At 44.1% G+C, this 22,908-nt stretch overlaps 1 protein-coding gene across 1 annotated transcript in view; it reads left to right on the top strand.

Annotated features, from left to right (window-relative positions):
- The first annotated feature begins 2,008 nt into the window (after window positions 1-2,008).
- Window positions 2,009-22,908, top strand: part of CLDN11 (claudin 11) — a 96,804-nt gene continuing 75,904 nt past the window's right edge. Inside the window, exons 1-2 of the mRNA XM_069618765.1 lie at window positions 2,009-2,719; window positions 10,573-10,737. Of these exons, the coding sequence (XP_069474866.1) occupies window positions 2,494-2,719; window positions 10,573-10,737 (391 nt within the window). The 5' untranslated portion in view covers window positions 2,009-2,493. The remainder of the gene's footprint in view (window positions 2,720-10,572; window positions 10,738-22,908) is intronic.

Raw genomic sequence — 22,908 nt, 5'->3', positions numbered from 1 at the left:
AGTGTCATTTTTGTTTTCTGCACTCTCCTGTTGCAGTGTGGCATTTGTGCTTTGTTTTCATCCAGGGGTCGAAGTCCAAAAAACATTTAGTGGAACTATGCTCTCATCTGACCTGCCCCCTTGCAGACTCCCCCACCCCGCGTAACCAAACACCATATGTGGGGCCTGCCTTTCCTCCACTCCATCACACACCGCAATGTTTTACATGAGTATTAAATGACTACTATTGTTGTCAATCATTGCCTTCCAGAGCATGCAACTTTATGCACCCCACATTGGCACTTCTTAAGGCTCATACCCAGGATAATAGCCACACGCCCCGCCCCATTAACTGTGCAGACCACAGTGCTCAGCTATTCCTGCTTAATTTCAGAATAACAAGGAAGATAAATGCAGAGTGAGAGCTTTCAGCTTGCAAATAAGTCCCAGAAAGTCTATTCACATTTACAAACTCAATCCATCACCTGTGGGATAACGCAGGGAGCTCTGACACTGGATTGTTACCGGCAGGTTCCCAGCCCACTGCTCTGGGTGACTTAAAGTAAGGGAACAATGACAGGTTTCCGGGAAAAGTAAGGGAACGTAGTACCCTTTAGTTCCTGTCCACTTCGACCTCTGCTTTCACCCGCTGACAGGAAATGACTGGGGCATAAAATCAGCCCAGGCAAAATGAAAAAGTGGCAAACCATCACGCGTTATAATGTGTTCTTTTCCAAGCAAACTGAGTACTAGCCAATGGGGTGTCATTTGTAAAATGGGGTTCACATAATGCGTTAAAGTGCATGTTGGTTTGTAGCATTAGTTAAAACCAACGTAGTAACATATAAAACTCGCCCACTATGGCCAGAAAAGTGGAACGTTCTGGGCAACAAAATTGGCCCATTCTGCTCTCTTGGGGCGACAATTCAGGCATTGCCCTATTGCTCTTTAAACTCTCTTCCTCCGTCGCAATGAACTTTTAACCGCAATGTATGTCAAAGGGCAACTACATTGCTGTTTCTTTCATTCTTAAAACCGCCATCTTGTCTGCTGATGTTATCCGCATTCCGTCCGCACAATGAGCCGTGAGCACTGTTGTATTATTTGGGTGCTGTTGCACAGTGCTTTGATAGCACTCTTGCACTTTTTTTTATTGTGCTTTGGTTTACACAATGAAACCTTCATAACACATAACTATGCAACAAACGTGAACATAAAAAAGAACAGATACATCACAGTACTAAGATTGATTAAAAAATCTTTATAGAACACGTTTCTGTCCTGTGATGCTCGGGCAACTGGCATGTGGCTGATGGCTGCAGTACTTTGCACACACATCTGGCTAAGGGAATTTGCAGTACTGTTCTTTTGCGAGTGCATCAGCATAGTGCACGCAGTTATGCCTGTGTTGCTGTACTTTTCACTTGGCTGCAGTAGTGAAGTTGCTGTTTCTGACCTCCCTCGTAAGTGGTCGAAGTGAGCGGGAACGGTCGGGAGCGTTTTCCACTACTTTTATTTTTTATTAACAGTTTATTAACAGTTCGACCTCTTTTTGCAACCATGTTCACCATTTCGGAACAGTTCTTTGTTAAGTTAAAGCACACTTCTCCACTTTACCAGCTGATAGCAGTTACAGTTAAAGTGAAATTGGTTTTAACTCAATTGGCTGTCACGCAGCATGGCTGCAAACCTTGAAAATGTGTTGCACGTTGCTCCATGTCTGCCTACTCTAGCCCCCGTTTGGGTCACAGTTCCACTATTTGTTTTGGATCACGTCTACCACCGCCCTGGTGCCTCTGTTCTTTCTGTGCTAAGTTTTCTGTATAACTGTCTTGTCCCAGCTCCCATACTTTCGGTAGCGCTCTGTCAGACTCTGATTACAGAATCGCCTGCGCTGATTGGTCACCCGAAACCGCTACTTTCCTCCTCGCGCCCTATGATTGGTGGGCAGCTCTTTGGGATGTTCCGCCTGGGCCAGGGGCGTGCCTGGCGCCGCTCTCCATCCCGATGACCAGTGCAGCGGCTCAATAGAGTCTTCTGCATCTTCTGGGAGGCGGATCGCCCTCTGCGGCTGTGACTTGCCGGAGGCTCTGTGAGACTTTTTGAACCAGGAGATTTAATCGCACCCCGTGTGGCACATCCGTGACTGCATTGCGCAAGGCCAGCTTGCCATAGGACAGAAGGCAGAGGCAGCTGCCAGTGCTGTGGCTGTTGTTACGCGCCCCTAACTGGTGCTGCACCCTCCTTGCAGCTGTGTCCCCTGCTCTTGCTGCTGTTACCCTCTGTGATTACTGCTGCTGTACCCTGTTCTCAACGCTGGCGGACTCTGGGCTCATACCCCGCTGACCTGTGATTTCACACCTGCTTCCCTCTCCCTCCTGTCTCTGCACACCCTGCAGGCGCCCAGTGCTCATCCTGCGGCCGGCCAAGGTCCTCGCTACCTCAGAGCCCTTCTCTTAACATTGCAATCCCAGCTCCTGCTGCACTCCCTCCGAGTGACCTGCTGCATCGGGCATGGCTGCCACAGGGCTGCAGTTCGTAGCTTTCATCGCAAGCTTCATCGGCTGGATCGGGGTCCTCGTTTCGGCTACCACCAACGACTGGATCCTGACCTGTAACTACAGCATCACTACCTGCAGGAAGCTGGACGAGGTGGGGTCCAGGGGTCTGTGGGCGGACTGTGTCATCACTATAGGACTTTATCACTGCAAGCCGCTGGCCGACATCCTGCTACTGCCAGGTAAATACTCCCGCCGAGCCACCCTCTGCTAGGGCAGTGTGAGGGGCGCCTGCCTGCCCCCGAGGAAGTCCAAAAGGGGATGTTAAACTTTGGGGTCATCCGCATGTTTTAGGACATTCATTTTCAAATCTAACTTGTTGATTAAAATAACAGAAGTGACCGCCTTAAATAGGAACAGTAAGGTTGGGTGGTGTTTTGATCTTTGACCCAAAAGCCCCATTACAACCAACAAAGCGCCTATTAGTTGCATAGGAAAACTAGCACTACAAACTGGCTTGCATTTGACTGTTCACCCATTCCGATGTTTCTCTTCCTAGTCCTATTCCGTGATATAATGAAACATACAGCAGAAGAGAGAATGCAATACTCACAGACGGCTATGGACAGCATACCCCATAAACCAACCACTTTAATCGCAAAGAGCACAACCAATCCCCCACTGCCACCCATGCATTATAACCGATGATGTGTTTGACAGCCGCAAGTTGAGGTGGGGTGCTACTGCTATATAAAACAAGCACTGGCAAAGCCAACTGTTTCACCTTTTGTGTTTTTCTGGGATACTCGTTTGTCAGGCACTGCTATAATTGCACTGCATGGCCATAAGATGGCAACATTTGGAAATTGGAGTGAGTACATGGGCATATGATGTCAGTATAAGCCAAATGTCCAAGTAATAGCTATACATACACACGCCAATTCTGTTGGCTTTTTTTTTTAACAGGATTTCAGTGCAAGGAAGAGATGTGAGGACACATAATGATTATAAACCATGTAGCCGGTGGTACACTTTTTAACACGACTGCATTACCCTTGGAGCGCATTTACTGCTCCAATGAATCCATTTACTGTCATAAAACTGTCTAAAAATAACACCGGCACACCCTACACAGCAACCGCTTTGATGTTACTAAATGATAGAACAAGTTCAAAGATATTCCAGGAGGGTATGTTTTTGGCAGGGAGAGGCAGATAGTAGGTGGTAATGGCCACGGGCAGTCAATGGGTGGGTAAACAACCAAACAACACAGACACCCTGTGTGTGCCTCCTTACATTCCAACTCCCACTTCCCACTATCCCAATGGAATAGTCCTGCATTGAGGTGGCACAGCCAACACCAAAAACCATCGAAATATATAGTAAATAAATACTGCAGCAAAGACATAGCAGCTTTAAATACTAGATGACATTCCATATTAACAAAGAGTCATACGTCATAACAATACAGTGGAAACGTGAAACATGTGTGAATTGGTGCACAGCTATCATTAACACGTTCCTTTAACTTGTACCAATGGGCATTTTCTTGGGCAATACAATCAGAGGAATGTCCTGAATTATGTCTGCATATGTGTTACCAAAAGGTGGACGTAGGTGTGTTTTCTATTCACATAATGTTGAACTATTATTGAATCATGGCTTCTCCTCCTTGAATACAAGGTTTGATCCTGGGCAATTTTCGTAACGGTTTGAAGGCCACCATAAAGTCCGTGCATATACCCAGTCCATTTGTTCGCATTGTGTTATTGGTTTCCGTGCTCAGAAACGAGTCTGTCACTCCCTAGAGATATGCTTCCCCCGTTGGGGCAGGGCCGGGTGTACAAGAGATTACTCCCTGGCACCCAAAAAAATAAGTGGTTCACATTCGTAAATCACAATTCAAGAACTCTCTGACAAAAAATAAATAACCTGGTTGAAACATCTTCGGAAACGTTTTCCTAAATGGGGACTTTTAAAGTACATTGGGTAAATAGCATTGTATTGGACTGTAGTCATTGATGTAGCACCATGTTCCTATTTGGATGACCTCAATGTGCATTGTGGTTGGACCGCCCTTGGGGACCGAAGTCCAGGTATGGGAAAACGTTCTAAGAGTTGACTTTAAGATGTGTGTGTGCATTTGGCCGAGATTAGGTTTTGGGGGGACTGACTAGGCTCCAGTAAGCAACCCAAGAGGTCAGGTATGTGGGCATGTGCTGTAGGTGTTCAGGACAGGGTGGTAGTGCAGGAGACTCAATGCCAGCCAGACCACATTGGTCATAGGTTGTCGCTGTATGCTAAGGGCAGAGGTGTTGAGGGAAGTCTGGGCTTTCGGTGCGATAATTTATGTGACCAGCTAAACCGAATCTGTCATAGCCGTAGCTGCATTCTAGAGTGCGTGGGTGGAGAGCCATGCCTGTGGCAGATGTCCACAGAAGTGGTGCCTTTATATATACTTTAAACTCGGATGGAGTTTATCTTCGATGGCGCTGTGACAGATTTTTTCTGCCACTATGTGCCGGCCACCCCTAAGTCCCCCAGGGTGGTAGGCTGTTTGTCCGAGAGAATCTTCTACTGGGGGTTGAATGCTTAAAGTTCCCCAAGCTACAGGCTAAGAACTGGCTCAAACTAGTCTGTTGTTCTGGCCTTTGAGAATATGTAGGACAGTCCCAGACTACAATGGGCTGCAATCACTATTAAACATCCATTCTCAGGCTTGTCTCCCTGGCACCACTTGCGTCAGGAAGTAGCGAGTCATGTACATATGTTTATAAAACAACTGAAATTTGAGTTCAAAGCAGGCTCAATAACATGGCCATGTAAACAAGCACTGACAAAGCCAGCGGTTTGTGCTTTTATGTGGACATGCGATAGGTATTTGATGAGCACTGCCATAATTGCAGTATAGTAGCGGGTTCATGTGAGTGTCTGGCAAACAATATATGGACACAAGCCTAACTGGTTTACTTTGCCAGTGCATGTTCTTAAGAGGACTTCAGTGCAAGAAACATATGTGAAGGCATACAGATTGCTTACAAACCAAGAGTCTAAAGGCTCACTTGGCTAAGCTATGGTTTGGATATTTTTAACACCACAACATCATTTACAGTTGCAAGTAAGTTCTCAACTCTCAGTAGACTGGTCATAAATAGCGCTAGCAGGCACCGTGCAGCACACAGTTTAATGCTACTAAGTGATAGAGCTGGCTCAAAGGGATCCCAGGGTGTGTTTTGGGTGGTGAGAGGCAGGCTGTGGCTATGAATGGCTTAAAGTTTTTCCATGGCCATGTGTGGTCTATGGGTGGGTACATAGACAAATTACGCACACAGGTTGTTTATCGCACTCTGCGTCCCATCGCCCTCCTATGCGTTTACAATGCGACCATTTAGGCTGATAGGTCGCACAAAAGCACCATGGAACTGCCATAACTAACATTCCTATACTAGACACTGTAAACGCAGAACTCTTTCCCCCCAACATAACTGAACATTAAAACGAATTATGCATGGCGTGCCCCCGCTCCGACACCCCCACCAAACTGAATTATCTCTAGGCAGCAACCTTTACAATGGGGTCACTGATTTCAATAGTAGGCAAGGTATCGTACCTGGGCTGGTTGGTCCCTATCGGGGTTCGAACCTGAGACCTCTCCTTTTCCGAGTGAGCACTCCGCACATTGAGGCTAATCACAGAGCCTGGTGTCTGCCTAGCAGCCGATTCCATATATATATGTATATATTACACATCAAATTGATTCATTTCACCATTTTCCTTCTTGCGCTTAAAAAGATCAATCGTGATGCAAAAACCCCAAACTCCCCTCTTCCCCTTATCCCTGTAAGAATTGTATGGTGACACCTTTGAATGCGGGCTTTTTTTCCCTCCAATGGCTGATTTCTGTGGCACTGTTCTTCATGCAAAATACTAATGGACCAATTTGAAATTCCATCCTATGTTTTCGTTAGACCCAGTTAACTCCCAAGGTGACTCATAGCTGCTAAATGTGACTGCTTAGGCAGGTTGACGCGTTACAAACGATTTCTGCTGGAACACGTTGCAGCGCATACATACCATGCCATTTACATATATGGGGCACATTCTCAGCAAATCTAACGAAAAAGTGTTCAGAGGAAGTCCTTTATTAATTTATTTTTTACCTGCGAGGCATTAAAAAATGGGCAGGTCACCTTATCCATAAAGGCGACCTAAGCATTTCTGTAGGGTTACTCGGCAACACAAGTAATGCACTGGCCGTCAGCCTTGCACACATTAGTGTGTGGAGCTTATGTAAGACAGGTCGCTAGCACTCAAGTGGTTGTTGGGGGCTCATTTTTAAAAGCATGTCAGTGTGAAATGTCAACAAAAAGGGAAGCATGTTTCTATCCCTATTTAGGAGATAGAAATGCAAATGGGGCCGAAGCAGCGGTTCAAACCACTGGTGCACCACTTAGGAAAACGCCCTATCGTGCACTGCCCATCACTCGCTGCCTGTTCATGCATGGACAGGGGAATATGTTTGTTTTCTGCACATTTTAAAGCACCAAGTATTTGTGAATGTGTGATGCATTTTCAAATGTACAGAAACGGTCAGTGATTTGCACACACGTGAGAAGGAAGTTAAACGGGAAATCTGAGTGTGCACACCTATGGTTCCCTTTGTGAATGGGGGGCAACATGTGTGGGCGGAAATGTAGGAGATGCTCCATTGCATCTCCTCTTTTGCGCTAAGCAAATACACAAAATGTTCTTAAGGTTGAATGAAATTACCATCAGAGGGCCTGAATCTGAGCTGCATGTAAAATAGGAAAAGTGTAATTCTATGATGGTACAATACTTTTCTTATTTGCTCCATGTTCTGTATTTTTACAACAATTACACCCGGGGATCCAAGAAGGAGTCTGTCCGGGGTGCAAAGAATTTTTAAACTTTTTTTTTTTTTAAGTGCAATGGCCTCTGCAATTTTGTGCAAGCCCAATCTCCTGTAAAATAAACAAGATGGCCGCCGCCATAGAAAATAGAAAAGGGACCAAGCCCCCAACAGGTAAGTGAGGTAGGAGTGGGTGGGAATTGGGGTATGATGTTGGTGGAAGGGAAAGTGTTGGTTAAAATGCAGGGGTCTGGAGGAGAGGTCAGGGCATACTCAAAAAATGGCACTACCCAGAGAAGGGCTTTGGGTGCTGGTAAAATGCAGGCGGTACACTGGCAATTCTCACCCACGTTTCCAGCCAGCTGATTGGCTGAGCGCCCATCCCCGGGTGGCAAATATAAACGTAGGCACAGAATATGACACAAAAAAGAAAAGTGTTGTGACACCAGGAATTGCCACTTTTCTTGTTTTACTTGGAGCTCTGAAGCAGGTCATGCAAATAATACATGCAATTAGCAGATCTAAGCATTTCCAAAGTGCAGCTAGAAACAAACTGAACGTTCTTTGCAAAAAAAAGCAGAAGTACAGGCATCAAGGGCTATGAAAACGTGTTGTCATTATATGTTGTGATAATTGATGTTATCATTATTATGTGGGCAAGTGTTTTTTCCAATTACTAACATACTAATTATGAATTCTATCCATGTCAACTTAAAGAATCAATGTAAATACAGACTTTGGCCCTCATTATGAGTGTACTGGTGCAGGAAGAATGCTGGTAAAATGGCTGGTAATATCAGATCAGGCATTTTCCCGGACTGGCATACTCCGACTTTGCCAGTAGTGGCAGTAAACTACCAGCGGGCCTGACCTGCCATGAGTTCAAGACCTTAACGGCAAAGAATTGCCCCTATCACCGACACCATGACTACTGGTGCTGGACTCTATGGAATGGGAACTTAGCTCTGTTGCCAGTGCCTGTAATATCCCAGTAACACCAGAATATCTGGTGCCGATAATGTCAAGGCAAGTCTGCCGATAACCCGCAGGTGCCGGCAGACTCGTAATCAGGGCGTATGTGAAGCATCTTAGAATTGGAAATGTACTAAAAATCTTTCCTTGGAAACTTAGAATAAACGTCTCACTTGCCTAGATATCTTAGAAATGTTACTTTTTGGCTGGAACACAATGCTGAGAAAAGGTTACAGCATTTGGAAAAAAAAGTGCCTTGACATTCCAACAGGGGTTCAGGTGACATCTGCAGTCGGTCACCTTCTTCTCAAGGCTGCTCCACCCTCCGCTCCATCCCTCCCCCACCTCTTGTTTGGAGGCAGGATCGGTTAACTATGTTTTTTGTTAGTGACTGCTGGGCTTTCAGATAAAATCGTTCACGCTGCCAACTGCACCCCCTCTCAATATAAGACATGAAAAGCAAAGGGGCTAAAAGCAGACAAAAAGATTCGGCCCAGAAAAGAACAAAAACTTAAATAAAAGCACCAACCCAGAAAGAAGACAAGAGAAACAGGACCAAAGAAACAATAAATAGCAGGTGTAAAACAATATTTCTGTGGAACAATTCAGATGTTGTTGTTTCATTGGCCAATTTTCCTCTGTGTTTAGTTATTACCAAAAAGTACTCACATCCTGTAATGATATGATATGATAAGTCATTTATAACGCGCCTGTGCACACGTGTTTCTAGGCGTGACAAGACAAGGAAGGGAAGACAGGAGGACAAAACAGCGATCTTACTAGGCCTTGTGTCATTCAGATTGCGCATGTGTGGGGGGGGGCGGAGGAGGAGAAGGGTCAGGGGGTGGTGGGGAGCGTGCAAGGGACTCGCAAGTGCTGCCGTGAGGTGTTTCACAAGTGCAGAGAGTCAGGGGACTGTAGGGTTGCAAATACAGTCCCTAAGTGGCAGGGAGACCCCGGAGGGAGTGCAAGGGTAACTGGTCATGCAGGAGCATGATCCATAAATTCAGTGGGTGGCCAGGAAACCAGCAGGCGCAGCAGACAGGGACATCAGAAAGGGAGAGGGAGAGCAAAAGCACAGGCAAAAAAGAAGGCCTTGAGTTGAAGTGAGTTTATAAACACGCAGATCTTTGAATGCCAGGATGATGTTTAAAGTGAACTGTTTAACTACGTAGATTTGGGTCTGACTTTGGAAAGGGTATCTGCATACAGACTCACAATGGGCCTCATTACAACCTTGTTGGTCCGGAAACAACAATGCCAGTAAGCTTACCGGCACCATTGTTTCTGGACCGGCAAAGTACAAGACTGCCTGCCGGAGCCGCTGTGCCCGGCAGGTCTGACCCTGCCGGGCACAGCGGCCACGGTAGGCAGACTTTCATGAAAGCACTGGCACCATTATCAACGGTGGCGGTGCTTCCGTGGACCCCAGGGCACAACATTTTACTGGCTCCTGACTTCCTGGACCGGCGGGGTTGGAACCCCCTGCTCTTACCAGCAATCCAGTTGTGGGTAAAATTTACAAGTCCGGCGGCAACCTGCCGGTTTTACCGGCACAGTTACCGCCAGACTTGTAATGAGGCCCAATGACTTTCACCTGGATCCGTCTCCCTTGGTGTCTTACTGTTTCCCTTTGCCGGTGTCACTGGTAAAACTGCAGTGCTGAGGTGAGATTTCATTTAATGGCTGAATCATTGGCTGGCCATTGTACCAATTCTTGTAAACGGTCAGGACTGGGAAAGAAAACACTCCTTCCTATGGGAGGGGAATAATGCTATGCAATATTTTTTCCTGTGGGGAACCGGTATCAGCAAGCACACACTGAGGGCATTCAGAGGAAAGTGGTCCCAGAGCGCGAGAGGAACCCGTTAACTCCATCCATCATGGCAGTGCCCCACGCAGCCGTCTCCTTTGCTCTAAGCCGATGTGTGGTGGCATTGTCCTCGCTTGGTTGTAGTGGTGTTTTTCAAAGTGTGTGCATGAGAACACAATGCCTTATTTCTCGTTTGTGTTTCTGATGTCATTTTCTTGCTTGGGATTGTTATAAGACAGAAAGATTGTTATGGGGCCGTCTCCCGGAAGATGCGGCTGGTAAAAGGGTCTGTTGATCCTTTTGTGGGTTGATTAAAGCACTCTTGCACAGGAAGCCACGTTTGTGTGCAGCTGCATGTGGGTGGACAGGATAGGGGTGTTGGATGACAATTGCACATTTCCTGTGGTAGCCTAAACTCTGCTTCCTGTTGTCGTTCACAGCCTACATCCAGGCTTCCCGAGCGCTGATGATCACAGCCTCCATCTTGGGCCTGCCTGCTGTCCTGCTACTGCTCTCCTCCCTTCCCTGCATCCGCATGGGCCATGACCCGGGCACCGCCAAGTACAAGCGCTTCCAGGTTGGAGGAATCCTCGTCATGATCCTAGGTAATATCCACAATACACTCGCTGAACATGCCGACCTGTCATTCATTTGGCCTTCCACATCAACTCTCCCTATCCATGATGAACCTGTCCTTGCTTTTGCCCATCGGATAATTAAAATGAGTGCTGTGGAATTTAGCCAACCAGCCGATGGATATTGGCTGTACATTGATGTTTTGGGGTCCACTGGCCACCACTATCACATTTTTTCGAAATTCCAAAAGCACACAAAGACAACTGTTTTGTGACCAATCTGTGCGATTCGAGTGTTTCAGTAATGCAACAGCATTTTATAGGGGTGTGTGTTTCAATGAATGTGTGCAAGTCGAGTGTATTTAAGCAATGTATTCGTGGCAAAGGCATGTTTGAGCTGCATGGCTGAATGCAGTCTGTGCCAGTGGTTGAAGCGAGCGGGAACGGTCTGCAGCATCATTACACTTCTTTTACTCTTTACTGTTAACAGCTCTACTACTTTTTGAAACCATTTTCACCATCCCAGAACTGTTCTTTGTGAAGTTAAAACACACTTCTCCACTTTATCACTTGATAGCAGTTACAGCTAAACGGACATCTGTTTCAACTCAATTGACTCTCCGCCAGCATGGCTGCAGCCCTTGGCATATGTGTTTCACGTTGCTCCCTTCCTTCCTATGTGGTCCCCCACAGCAGTCACAGTTCCACTACATTTTTGGTACACTTCTATCACTGGTCTGTTCAAGTAGCTATGGGGGATACATGTTATATTATGTTCATTTGTTTAATACTTATTTGGAATGCGTGGTGTGGACGCACTGGGGACAGAAGTGATCCCAGTGCTGTTGCTCCCGAAATGGACAGAAAAGAAGGTAAGTGCGGTTGGGAGGGCAGGGAAGGAATCCTGGGGGGGGGACAACAATTACCTAGATCCCCGTCGTGGGGTAGATGGCAGCTTCCAGTCATGTGGTGGCTCGGAGGGGGGGATGGCAACTGGTAATTCCCCCATTCCAAGCCTTCTCATTGGCTGAGTGGCTGCCACTCCCGACACTGCCAGGGACAGAAGGGAAGAAACGTTGTGAACAGTGCAGTAGGGCACTGGAGGAGAGGGATTCCCGGTCGGGTAATGCTCGCACTTCAGCCAATGGAATGCAAATTTACAAAACACATGACCCATCGCTGCGTACATATTTTTCATAAAGACTACTTATATACTCTTAACAAAACCTTGATATGCCTCGTGCTATAAAAGGGCAGCTATTTTCGGGAACACCACCAGCATCACAATTCCGGTGCCCCTTAGTGGGAGTACTCCTTATGAATGGGATGTTTATTCACAGATGTTGTATATAACATTGCATTCATGAAGTCCTGTAAACAGGTGCCTTTTGGTGTTGCTTGAGCAAGCTCTTCTAGTGTCAAGTCTTTGGGAAGGGCTGTCTCTGATCAGACTCCCATCAGACTCATATGCTTCTTTGTAAGAGCAGCAATTTGCATTTCTTGATCTGGCCTGGGATGTAGAGGCAAGAAGTCAGAGTGGTTGTTTTAGCTCAGGGGCAACACATTTTTCTTGGAAGGATGACAACGCAGGGCATCACAGTTTTGAATCCTGGTCCCATGCTTAGAGGCTGGTTTCCGGGATGAAGTGACATAAAAAAGCTAAATCTTTTTTGTCTTGTGAAGGGCAAGACATCAGCTCAAAGTCATTTTTGCAATTCTTATATATGGTTTAGGAGCTGTATATTAAAAAGGTAGCTACGCGATTTGTGATCTCTGAGACTTTGAAATGGTGTTCATATTTGAACAGAACTACATGGCAAATATTCCATAACACTGAAATCTCTTGATGGCCTATTTGTGAGTATCATTATTCCTTGGGCATGGGTGCTGCACTGGCATAGACAACGGTGTAGGTTTGCCCTTTCTGATCACACTAAATGGCTATAGTTCCGCAGCTGCATGGTCTGGCATCTATTTGTTTTCCTTGTGTCAAAGTACCCCACTTTAGCATTAGCAATGAGTGAATCCTTGATGAATTGCAAAGTCATTCAAAGCATGTTGTTACAATCCCAATCGAACACTTTTTCTTGAGGTCTTCCAATGGTTACCTCAGCAGACTATAGACCACACCCTGAAGAAGGACCTTCACGGGTCCAAAATGCATTGGCGAATTGGCATCTGCCTGTATTTTTAATAAATAATTATATTTACCGGCTGAATATGTTTGCGAAGTAATGTTGATATTAAGTACAAGCATATAAGTTCTGTTTACATATTGTAAATAATCAAAACATTTCATTTACTGTGTAATAGTGTACAGCCTTACCATTGGCTCACGCCCAGGTCTTTGTTTCCAGTCTATTTGTGCATGAAAACTGTCACTCCACTCACCGGCTTCTTAGGAAAAGGGCCGTATGTAGAATGGCTCATAGTATGCCTTGATCTGGGGGTGAAAGTGTGCTTTCAGCATGGCTGTAGCAGCTTCATAGGCATCCTCTACATCAGATTTCAGCATTGACAAGCACTTCATGTGTAGCATTGGGGATCTCTTTACCACTGGTTCATCCTAACATGTGGCACAAAATAAATACCCTCGGGTCTGGTGTGCATTACAAATAAATAAACAAACAAACAAACAATATCCCAGGCGCATAGAGCATCTAGGGGCCAATAGACACAGCGCTGGCTCTAACTTGAAAAGGTGGCAGCTTGGCTGAACCATCCCCCTTTGTACCCTTTGTAGATACCTTGACAGAAGCAAGTGCTGCAAGGGCTTGTTCACTTATCTCAGAAAGCCATGTTCAGGTGCTCCTTACTCTGGGCCAGACTGTGCAGTCCACTGGAAAATATGTACATGTATGATGGTGGCTAGAAAACCTCTTTTTCACCAGCTAATAGGTGTCCGTTTCAGTAGGCTGCGTGCTAAAGACGTGCATAGACTCCAGTTGCTGGTACTATTCGGTGTCCAGTCAAAGTTTCGAATACATAGTTTCGAAATGTAATACTTTCGAAACAAAAGGATGGAAAAAAAATGTAAATGCTTTTTTTTAATGTATTTTTTTTGTGTGTTTCGTATATGAAAAATGAGTGGTTTTTCCCCAAAAAACAGGGGTTTGGGGTGGGACCCCCCTCCCCCGGGTGGAACCCCTTCCCCCAAAAAAAAACAAAAAAACGTGCATTCAATTTTATTTTGTTGAACCATACTATTCAAAGTTCTTCTCCCACTCCAGGAGCGGACTCTTTATTATACCCTGTTGTGACAACATATGTCATAGCCCATGCATGGGTGCATGCATGCATGTGAAAGTCTTCTAGCTCACTGGGAGCCATAGTATGCCTATACAGTGTAACACATAACACAAAGGGTACTGTTTATTTAACACTCCCTTTGCCGCCTTTTATAAGGGGGCACATTTTATACATCCCAACCCGCCCCCTCTTCTTACTGACCTTTCACCTTCTTACCTTTATTGCATTCCACCCCTTTTTTCCCTTGCCCACACATTTCTTCTGTTCTATAACAGACATTATTTATTTTAGGTACTGCTACAGCTTTCAAAAATGTAGACCGTCCCAAAAATTATTTTGATTGGCTTCATTGTTATTTCTTGTCCATAGCGACCTTTACATTAGGACTAACTTGGGTAGATGACGTAGATGACGCTTTGCAACAAATTACTTTTAAATTTAGATGTAGAACTTTTGTAGATAACAAGAAAGGAAGTATGGTCTGCACTATAGGAAAAAGTGTAGTGAGTAATAATATTTTCAGGTTTTTATGTAGCACTTTAAGCCATATTACTAGCAGTAATACATATCTGTTATTCATTCCCAAATTTAATGATACTGAATCGATCAGCCTAAAAAAATTGAAGAGCTGAGTTGACATTGCTGGGATTCGAACCTGGGAAGTCCTGGCTGGTAGAGGTGAGTGAAATGTTCACCTGTGAAGCAGAAAGTGCCGAATCCACACTGGAATCCACTTCTGCCCATTCTGCAAAATTAGCATTACGGTTCCGCTGCACCTGTAATTTCGCCCAGTTTAGTGTGGTTTTGCTTGGAGGGTGGTGTTTTGTTCCCATTTTAGTTTCATGTAGCGTGATGAGAAACTTTGCATGGGTCTTTTTTTCCGATCTATGTTAGTTTTGTGCAGCGACATGAGAAACTTTCTGTTTTTTTTTCAAACCATGCTAGTTTCATGCAGTGCCACAAGAAACTTTGCACAGTTTTTCGATTCATGATAGGGTAGCGCAATGCCACAAGATTTTTTTTTCGATCCATGCTAGGTTTGTGACACGAGAAACTTTGTGTGTGTGTTTTTATTTGATCCGTACTAGTTTCGTGTAGTGGCACGAGAAACTTTGCTCATATCTTTTTCAATTTGTGGGAGTTTTGTGCAGCAGCACAAGAAACTGCATGTTTATCCATGATCCATGCTAGTTCCGCACACCAACACAAGTAACTTCAAGTGGGCTTATTTTAGATCCGTACTAGTTTCACCCTGCAGCACAAGAAACTTTGCACTTTTTTTTAACTGTCCTACATTCACGCAGTGGCATGAGAAACTTCACACAGCTTTTTGTTCTATTCGTACTAGGATCACACAGCAGCATGCAAACATTTGTGCCCCTCTTTTAGATTCAGCTAGGATCGTGCAGCGGCATGAGAAACTTTGTGCGGCTCGTTTCAGTTCACAAGATGACACAAGAAACTATGTGCCACCCTTTTCGATATGCAGAGGTGGCTGAGTGGCAGATTTTGCAGCAAAATGGTCTCTAATCTTACAGATTTCGTTTCGGCGGCTGGTGGAAAAGAATTTCAAAATTTCGCACAGACTTACTTTCTGGTCACATGTCAGAGCTGAGGTATCAGTATGTCATCATTGTTGTCATAGGCTGCACAAAATGGGGGGCAGAGCTAAGTTAGTTAAATTGTTGCTATGTACTTTTCACCTTAAATCAGATCACCTTAACTCTCACTTAACATAAGGTTTTTCACTGAATTTCAAGGGTTTTGTTATACTATAGTTTCCTCGGGCCGACTAGCTATGGCCTTCGGCGAGGCCTTGTCCACTGTACAGGTTACACTAATAATTGTTCCAAAAAACCCATTGCCCCCTGCCTAGTAGCTGTAATCTCTGCAAGTGTAAAATAATTTTTACACGCCCTAATCCTGCGATCATTTCCCCAGAAATAATTTCAAATCCCGGTAGTAGTTCAGCATTGGGCTGATTCCCCCGATAATGGAAAACCCGTCAACAATTGTGGTAATGCTTAAAGATTCCCACGGTATTCACCCGATAAACCAAAAAGCGTTTGAAAATGTAAATGTATTCTATGTGCACACAGACACTTACCATGTGCCCCATCCTCTTTCTTGGTCCCATACTGCTGCCAATTGCTTTTTCCATATCCAACTCTCTCTCATTACCCCCATCACACTTCGGTTTGTGTGAGGTAGTTTCTTTTCCAGACGCATCTTGTGGTGTTGCCGTGGTAATCTTGCAAGATTCTCATGGTAGTCCCCTGATAAGTGGACCATTTTCTAAATGTGCAAAGCACCCTGGGAGATAAATACATTTTTTTTGGAAATGGGGGAACCTACTTCTCCATCAAATTCTTTAAAAACTACTGGACGGATTAACCTCAAACCATAGTTTTCGGAGGGCGAAAAAGGATGCAATCACATCAGGCCAGCGTTGAGGAGGTGGAAAGAGGATACACGAATCAAAGAGTGATAGGGGGTAAAGGAAGAGAGAGAGTTAGGGAGTAAAAAAGCAAGTGATGGGAGTGGGGGAAGAAAGGAGTAGGGGGACAAATGGTGAGATCCTGTAGAGTTTTTAATTTTGAAGCATTTTTCCGTTACTGCAGGAACACAGACACTGCTAAGCTACTGAGGGACTATGCATAATTAGAAATGATTTCTGGGAGATTATCAAGGGAATTGGGAGTGAACATTTCCTTTTTACACCTGCAGCAATCACATCAACTAGGCAAGAGGCATTACGTCTTTGGGAAGAAAATATTGGTCCACTAGCCCAAAGAAACTCCAGTATAACAAAACCCTTGAAATTCAGTGAAACATCTTTAGTGAAGATGGGGGTGAAGGTTATCAAATTTAATGCAACAAAACTCTTGAAATCCAGTTGATGTCAGAAAGGATAGCCATCTTAATTCAGCATACCCCGTTGCAAATCCCATGAGCACATCTGTATTCATAAAACTGAAAATGAGTGGGTTTGTGGCAAAGCATTGATCCTTATACAATTCCACACTGTTTCACCAATCTGCACCACATTTATCATAGTTACCTATTAGACCCTATGGACATTATTGGCTACATGACATTTGGACACCCCACCCCTTTCCCCGGATTGCAGCAAAACTCTTTTTTTATGGCCTGGAGAAGCTTTGGTCCTTATACAATTCACACTATTTAACCAATCTACACCAAATTATGCAGTTACCTGTTAGCACCCTCCAGACATTGCTGGCTGCATGGCATTTGAACGCCCCACCCATTTCCCTGGATTCCAGCAAAACTCTACATTTGTTTGTGGCTTGGGGAAGTGTTGTTCCTTATACAATTCCACACTGTTTCACCAATCTGCACCACATTTTGCATAGTTACCCTGTTAGTATCCTCTGGACATGACTGGTCACATAACATTTGGACACCCCACCCCTTTCTCTGGATTTCAGCACCTTCACACATGAGACGGTTGCCTGAAATCGGAGAAACATCAATGTGGTCGTAGAGGGCTGGTCCTCAACCCTAAAATGCACGTTTTCAGGGGCATTTGCACCGCAATGCACCATAGCGAACTGCACCACGCTAGGGTGAGGCAACAGGTGGGGAGGAAGGACAGTAAGTCCCACAATGCCACAGCACACCTACTCTCACCTCCCCCACAACATCTGCTCTGGGGTATGCCAGCCAGCCACACACGCCCATTCTCAGTGGAGTTTACTTCAGAGTGTAAGGCACATCAAGCAATAAGTGAATCCCAACAACATCCTACAGGATCATTGATTTTCATTTATGTCCACAGAACACGTTCGTAGAACGGGTACTTTTTGCTAGTTCATAATAAAACAGAAGGGATTCACAATGACATCATGGGGGACATGCACAGGGGTACGCTGTGTTAAGATTGTCATCACTTCGCACATTCGCTGAATTTCACGGGTTTTGTAGTGTTAAATCCAATGCTCCCCAAATTGAGTTGTTGCCAAGAAAAGACCCCAAACTGAAATCCCTGTTCTCCAAATAAATAAAAACACCTTGAGGACATGAGGGACACATACGCGGACCAGACTAAAACAACCATGATTCCTGCATGTCAAATGGGTAAACACAAATGAAAGAAGGACAATATTTGCCGACCTGCCACGTATGGTTATTCCCCATTAAACTCCATGCTGTATACACATATTTCAGTACATCTGCATGTTACCATTAATTCCAAATTGTTTACAAGGACATTTATTCCAGCTTATAAAGGGAAAACAGATTTATCTTGTAAACATCCATCTCTTCCTTCTCCCCAGACTTCATCCAACATACCTCTCCATCCATACTCCATCCAGCAGACCTTGTAACATACCACTCCACTGACTCAAAATCCACACACCTCTAATAAAACCCCTCTACCTTCCCTCTTCCCACACCCTCCAATACACCACTCCACCAACCCCACCCCCACACAACCTTCCAATCCCTCCCCCTCCATAGACACTAGCTAACACATCCCTCCAACCCCTAACTCTCCACCACACACCATACAATAAAACAGAGAACTGCTTAAGTGAAGTCGATTACTCATTTACAGTGTGTTTTCTTGTATTTGCCAGGTGTCCTGGGAGGAGGATTAGAAACTCGGAAAGAGCATTGACAAGGCCTTGCAACAGCGGACTTGTCAATTGATTTTACTGAGGTGGAGGGTATGGGATTGGTAAACAACATGAACTGCATGTGGGTAGAATGCACGCAATTCTTTTCAAAATTGAGAATAATAGATGGCAGCACTGGTTAGTGGCATCAGAACTGTCTCTCATACTTTGTCTCTGAATAGCAATTGCATCGGACCAGAGCCAAAGGACCCCCAAAATGTAAAGGTAAAACAGGCAAACATATTTCTCCTTCGCCTTATTTGCTAGCGTGGGTAGAGTGACGGCTATACTCTCAGTCGGGGTGTGAATGTTAAACCGTACCAACCAAATCAGCAAAGTACAACGGTGCCAAAATAAAAGAATGTCCCATCAAATGTATTTTTATTATATACTTTTAATAGAACAAGAAACCATCATCCTCTAAAACAGAGTAACTATCCTGACATGCAGAGAGTAAATGGAAGACCTGGCACAGAAAAAAGAATGAAACCCATTTGAGCGAAGTAGACACATCATTGAGAAAAATACCATTGGGCCAAAGTAACCACAGTAAATCAAGAGACAGCCCAGACACCAAAACATACAGCAAAAGGAGACGAAAAAAAGAAAATTGCATCGTTCCAGAGCCAAAGGACTCATAAAATGTAAATGATAGAACAAAAGTCGACTGACTGGAATAATTTACACACAGCTCCAAATGAAGTAGCAGTGTGCTAGACCACTCAATGCCACCATATGCCATCAGTGTATTCACGATAACCTCACACACCCGCCTATAGTATCAGAAACATTACTTAGACCTATCTTTAGTATCACAGACAGGAAAGTAACTACCAAACACATCACAACCTCCCCCCTGAATATGGATGCTACTTTGGGGAAATCAGTGAGCTGTAATGTTACTCACTTCATCAGATGCTCCGATGGATGTCGGATGGCCCCCATGTATCCATTCCCAATCACTCGTGCATGTCTGATAACACATTTCCTGCATCCGACCCACATGTCTGACTCTCCTCCAAACCTCCATTGTGTCCTTCCCCTTTCAACACCCCTCCAAGTGAATCCCTTTAATGTACAGTGTTGTTGTGTCCCAAACCGAAGGTTCTACTCCTCTTTCTCTCTACCTCTGCTAATCCGTGACTCAGAAACTTTGCTAAGCCTCCGAATCCAGACAGCTCTCCGTGTCCTGCACACACACAGGAACAGTGCTTAGATCAGGGTCCACTCAGATCTCTTGCAAGATTTGACATAAAAATAAGTGGTCAAGAACAAAAAAACAAGACAGGGGTTCTTAGAGGTGCATCAGGAGTTAATTGTAAGAGTCAATTTAAATGCGGATCCCTACGTGTCCATATAGTTGTGCAGAATTGTAGGTACTGTGTATACAGCACATGTAATGGGTTAGTGTTCATCAAGAGAATCGAGAAAGGGTGTGTATCTGTTGCTTCTTAAATGTCTGCCTGTATATTTTGCTTCTATGAAATGTGCTAGCAGGTATTTCATCAAATCCCATTACACCAAATACGTTTAATGCATTTTATCCGGGAGGGGGCACATTCTCCCCCAAGTCCACCCCACCCTTCTATGTACCCAAACCCAGACCAATCTACATTGTTGTGGTAAAATATGTAGTGTGAAGATAATTGATGAAATTGGCCTGCATTGAAAAGGGGCAATTCCAATATTTTAAGGTTAGAGTGACTTTGTGGTTGACTTGACGAATGAGAAGTGATCCGTAACAAACTTTGCGAGAATGTGCCATTGAAGAAATCTTGGGTGGACTGGAAATCAAAAGAAGTAATTAAGTGTTTTATTGGTTAATTAAACTATTTAACACAATGGGGCTCATTACAAGTTTGTCGGCCCGGGAACTATGGTACCGGTACGTAGGTCCCGGACCAGCAAACTACGAGTTCTGCTCGTGGGTGCCTTTACGCCTGCCAGGTCGGACCTGGTGGGCCTACCGGCACGTGCGATCAGAGCATGTTGAATGCACCGGCACCTTTGTGAATGGTGCCGGTGCATCCCAACTCCCCATTCCCATTGAGCCCAATTTTTTCATCCACATATGATAGAGCATAAAATGTAACACAGTTATTCAACCAGAGAATAGAGAGGCCCATACACAGTCAACAGTAATGTTAACTATTTCATATCTGGCATAGGCTTTTTTGTAGGTTTCCTCTAGTTTAGAACAGGAAGTGAATAAGTGCCTAGGGGTTTCAATCGCTGCTTTACATAGTCTGCAATATCTTTATGCATAGGGTATCCCGTCCCATGCACCTGTTTGGGATATGGTGGGGAGCATAGTTAGTATCTGTTAGTATCCTCTGGACATGACTGGTTATCTAATCTCAAATACATTATAAACCTGCACACCCTCACATCAAATAACTTTGTTAAGTAGAGACAGGGAGCATTTATAGAAAGAGCCTGCTTCACATACAGTTGGTATTTTATGAATCTGCCAAGATGGTAGACTTTAGCTTTCTTATCCCAAGTCTCAGCCATATTTTTAGCTTCATTTCACCGATCCCTATAAAGTCAGTAGCTGAGTGCCCAAATCCTATTTCCTTTATAAACTGATGCACATCACCCATCCATTCACCAATAGGGTTATCAGTGCAATCCTTTAGGAGACATTTGTATGACATGACAAACAACAGATCTTTATTGTTTTCCTTATCCACCATGCGTAGGAAGAAAATTCCCATCCTTATTTTTAATTGGGTTTCAATAGATATTAATCCCAGTTCACTATTAATTATTTCAATTGGGGTATGTCCCGGGAGCCCTAGGCCTCTTCTCCACAGTTTCCCTTCCAGTTTCCTGTCCCAGGTTCTCTCTGTTTGTGAAGACCTCCAAACCATATGTTAAGCAAGGAATAATGCCGATTTTATGTATCTTTAACAAAGCCTTCGATGAAATTTCCCATATTTTGTCTAACCAGCTTTAATACTGTGATGAATCAGCATTCTAGTTTCTGCCTAAGATAATTTTCCAGGGCCTTAACCATCAAATTATTTGAAATATACACACATAGATAAATGTACGTGTCAACAACTTCAATACTCTGCTTATCCATGGTCCAATTAAAATGTATTCTCCTCTTTTTCTTCAAATCTATAATCATTATTTTGCTTTTACGATAATTAATACTTAGGTTATTCAACCAAGAGTACACGCTTAGGCTGTTCATCCTGAGCTGAAATCGAAGTATGATCAATAGTGTATCATCGGCATAAGCAAGGCAGCAAATACATTTGTTACCTATGTTAGGTGGGAACGACCGAATGTCCTTCATGTGATCTCCCATATCAGCTACATATATATTATAAAGGGTTGGAGCAAGAGGGCACCCTTGTTTTAGCCCAAAATTGGTATGAATGTTCTCACTAAGATTGCCATGTTAGTCTAGTCGCACTTGTGTCTCAGTATCAGTATATAGCTCTTGAATTAAGTGAAGGATAGTTAGATTCAACTTGCACTCCGTTAGCATAGCCCACAGTCTCTCTCTATCAACAGTATCAAAAGCACTCTTATAATCGATAAAGCATAGGTAGAGGGCATAATCTTCTCTCTTCATGCACTGATACATTAGAAAGGTCAGTACCCATAAATTGGATAAGGAGCCCATCCCCTGTCTGAAACCTGCTTGAAATGTTGTCAAAAGAATGGAATTCTTAATCCAAGATTTAATTTCCGCTAATAATGTTTGGGGAAAAATCGTTGAGCATGCATCAGTCATTGCCAGGAGACGGTAAAATTCCCTGACACCTTTTTTGAACACCGGAATCAAGATAGAAGCCTTCCAGCTCAGAGGGATGATACCAGTGTTTATAATATTTACAAATGGTGGGATAAAATAGGCCCCCAATGTTCTGGTTTATGTTTATAGATTAGGTTCAGGATCCCATCAATATTACTTTTATGGTACATGCTACTGATATGGTCCAATTTCTTTGAGATATCGGGTTGATTTCAGGTCCTAATCTCAAATTACAGGTTCTGTGAGATTTATAGAAGCTCCAAAATTTCCGGCCATCAGCCTAACGGAGAACTTTGTACATATTAAACCATTGGGCAGAACCCAGAAATAATTTATGCCATTTAACAAAATTCTTATATTTGGTCTTTAATTTAGATATTTTTTTTCATTTCTCCCAAGAGCATCTACACCAGTTAGGTTCTTAATTTTTTTCACCACACTAGTGAGTTTTGATTTTTTTCCCGCTATCACTGGATCGTAATATTTTTTCTCCCGATATGTTGTGTTGACTCTAGGGGGTTTCTCTGGTTTAGAATA

The sequence above is a fragment of the Ambystoma mexicanum genome, chromosome 10 (genome assembly GCF_040938575.1).
Source record: "Ambystoma mexicanum isolate Mex_15411 chromosome 10, UKY_AmexF1_1, whole genome shotgun sequence".
NCBI classification, from domain to species: Eukaryota; Metazoa; Chordata; class Amphibia; order Caudata; family Ambystomatidae; genus Ambystoma; species Ambystoma mexicanum.
The sequence above is the reverse complement of the archived record's forward strand: the minus strand, read 5'-3'. Positions and strand labels throughout refer to the sequence as shown.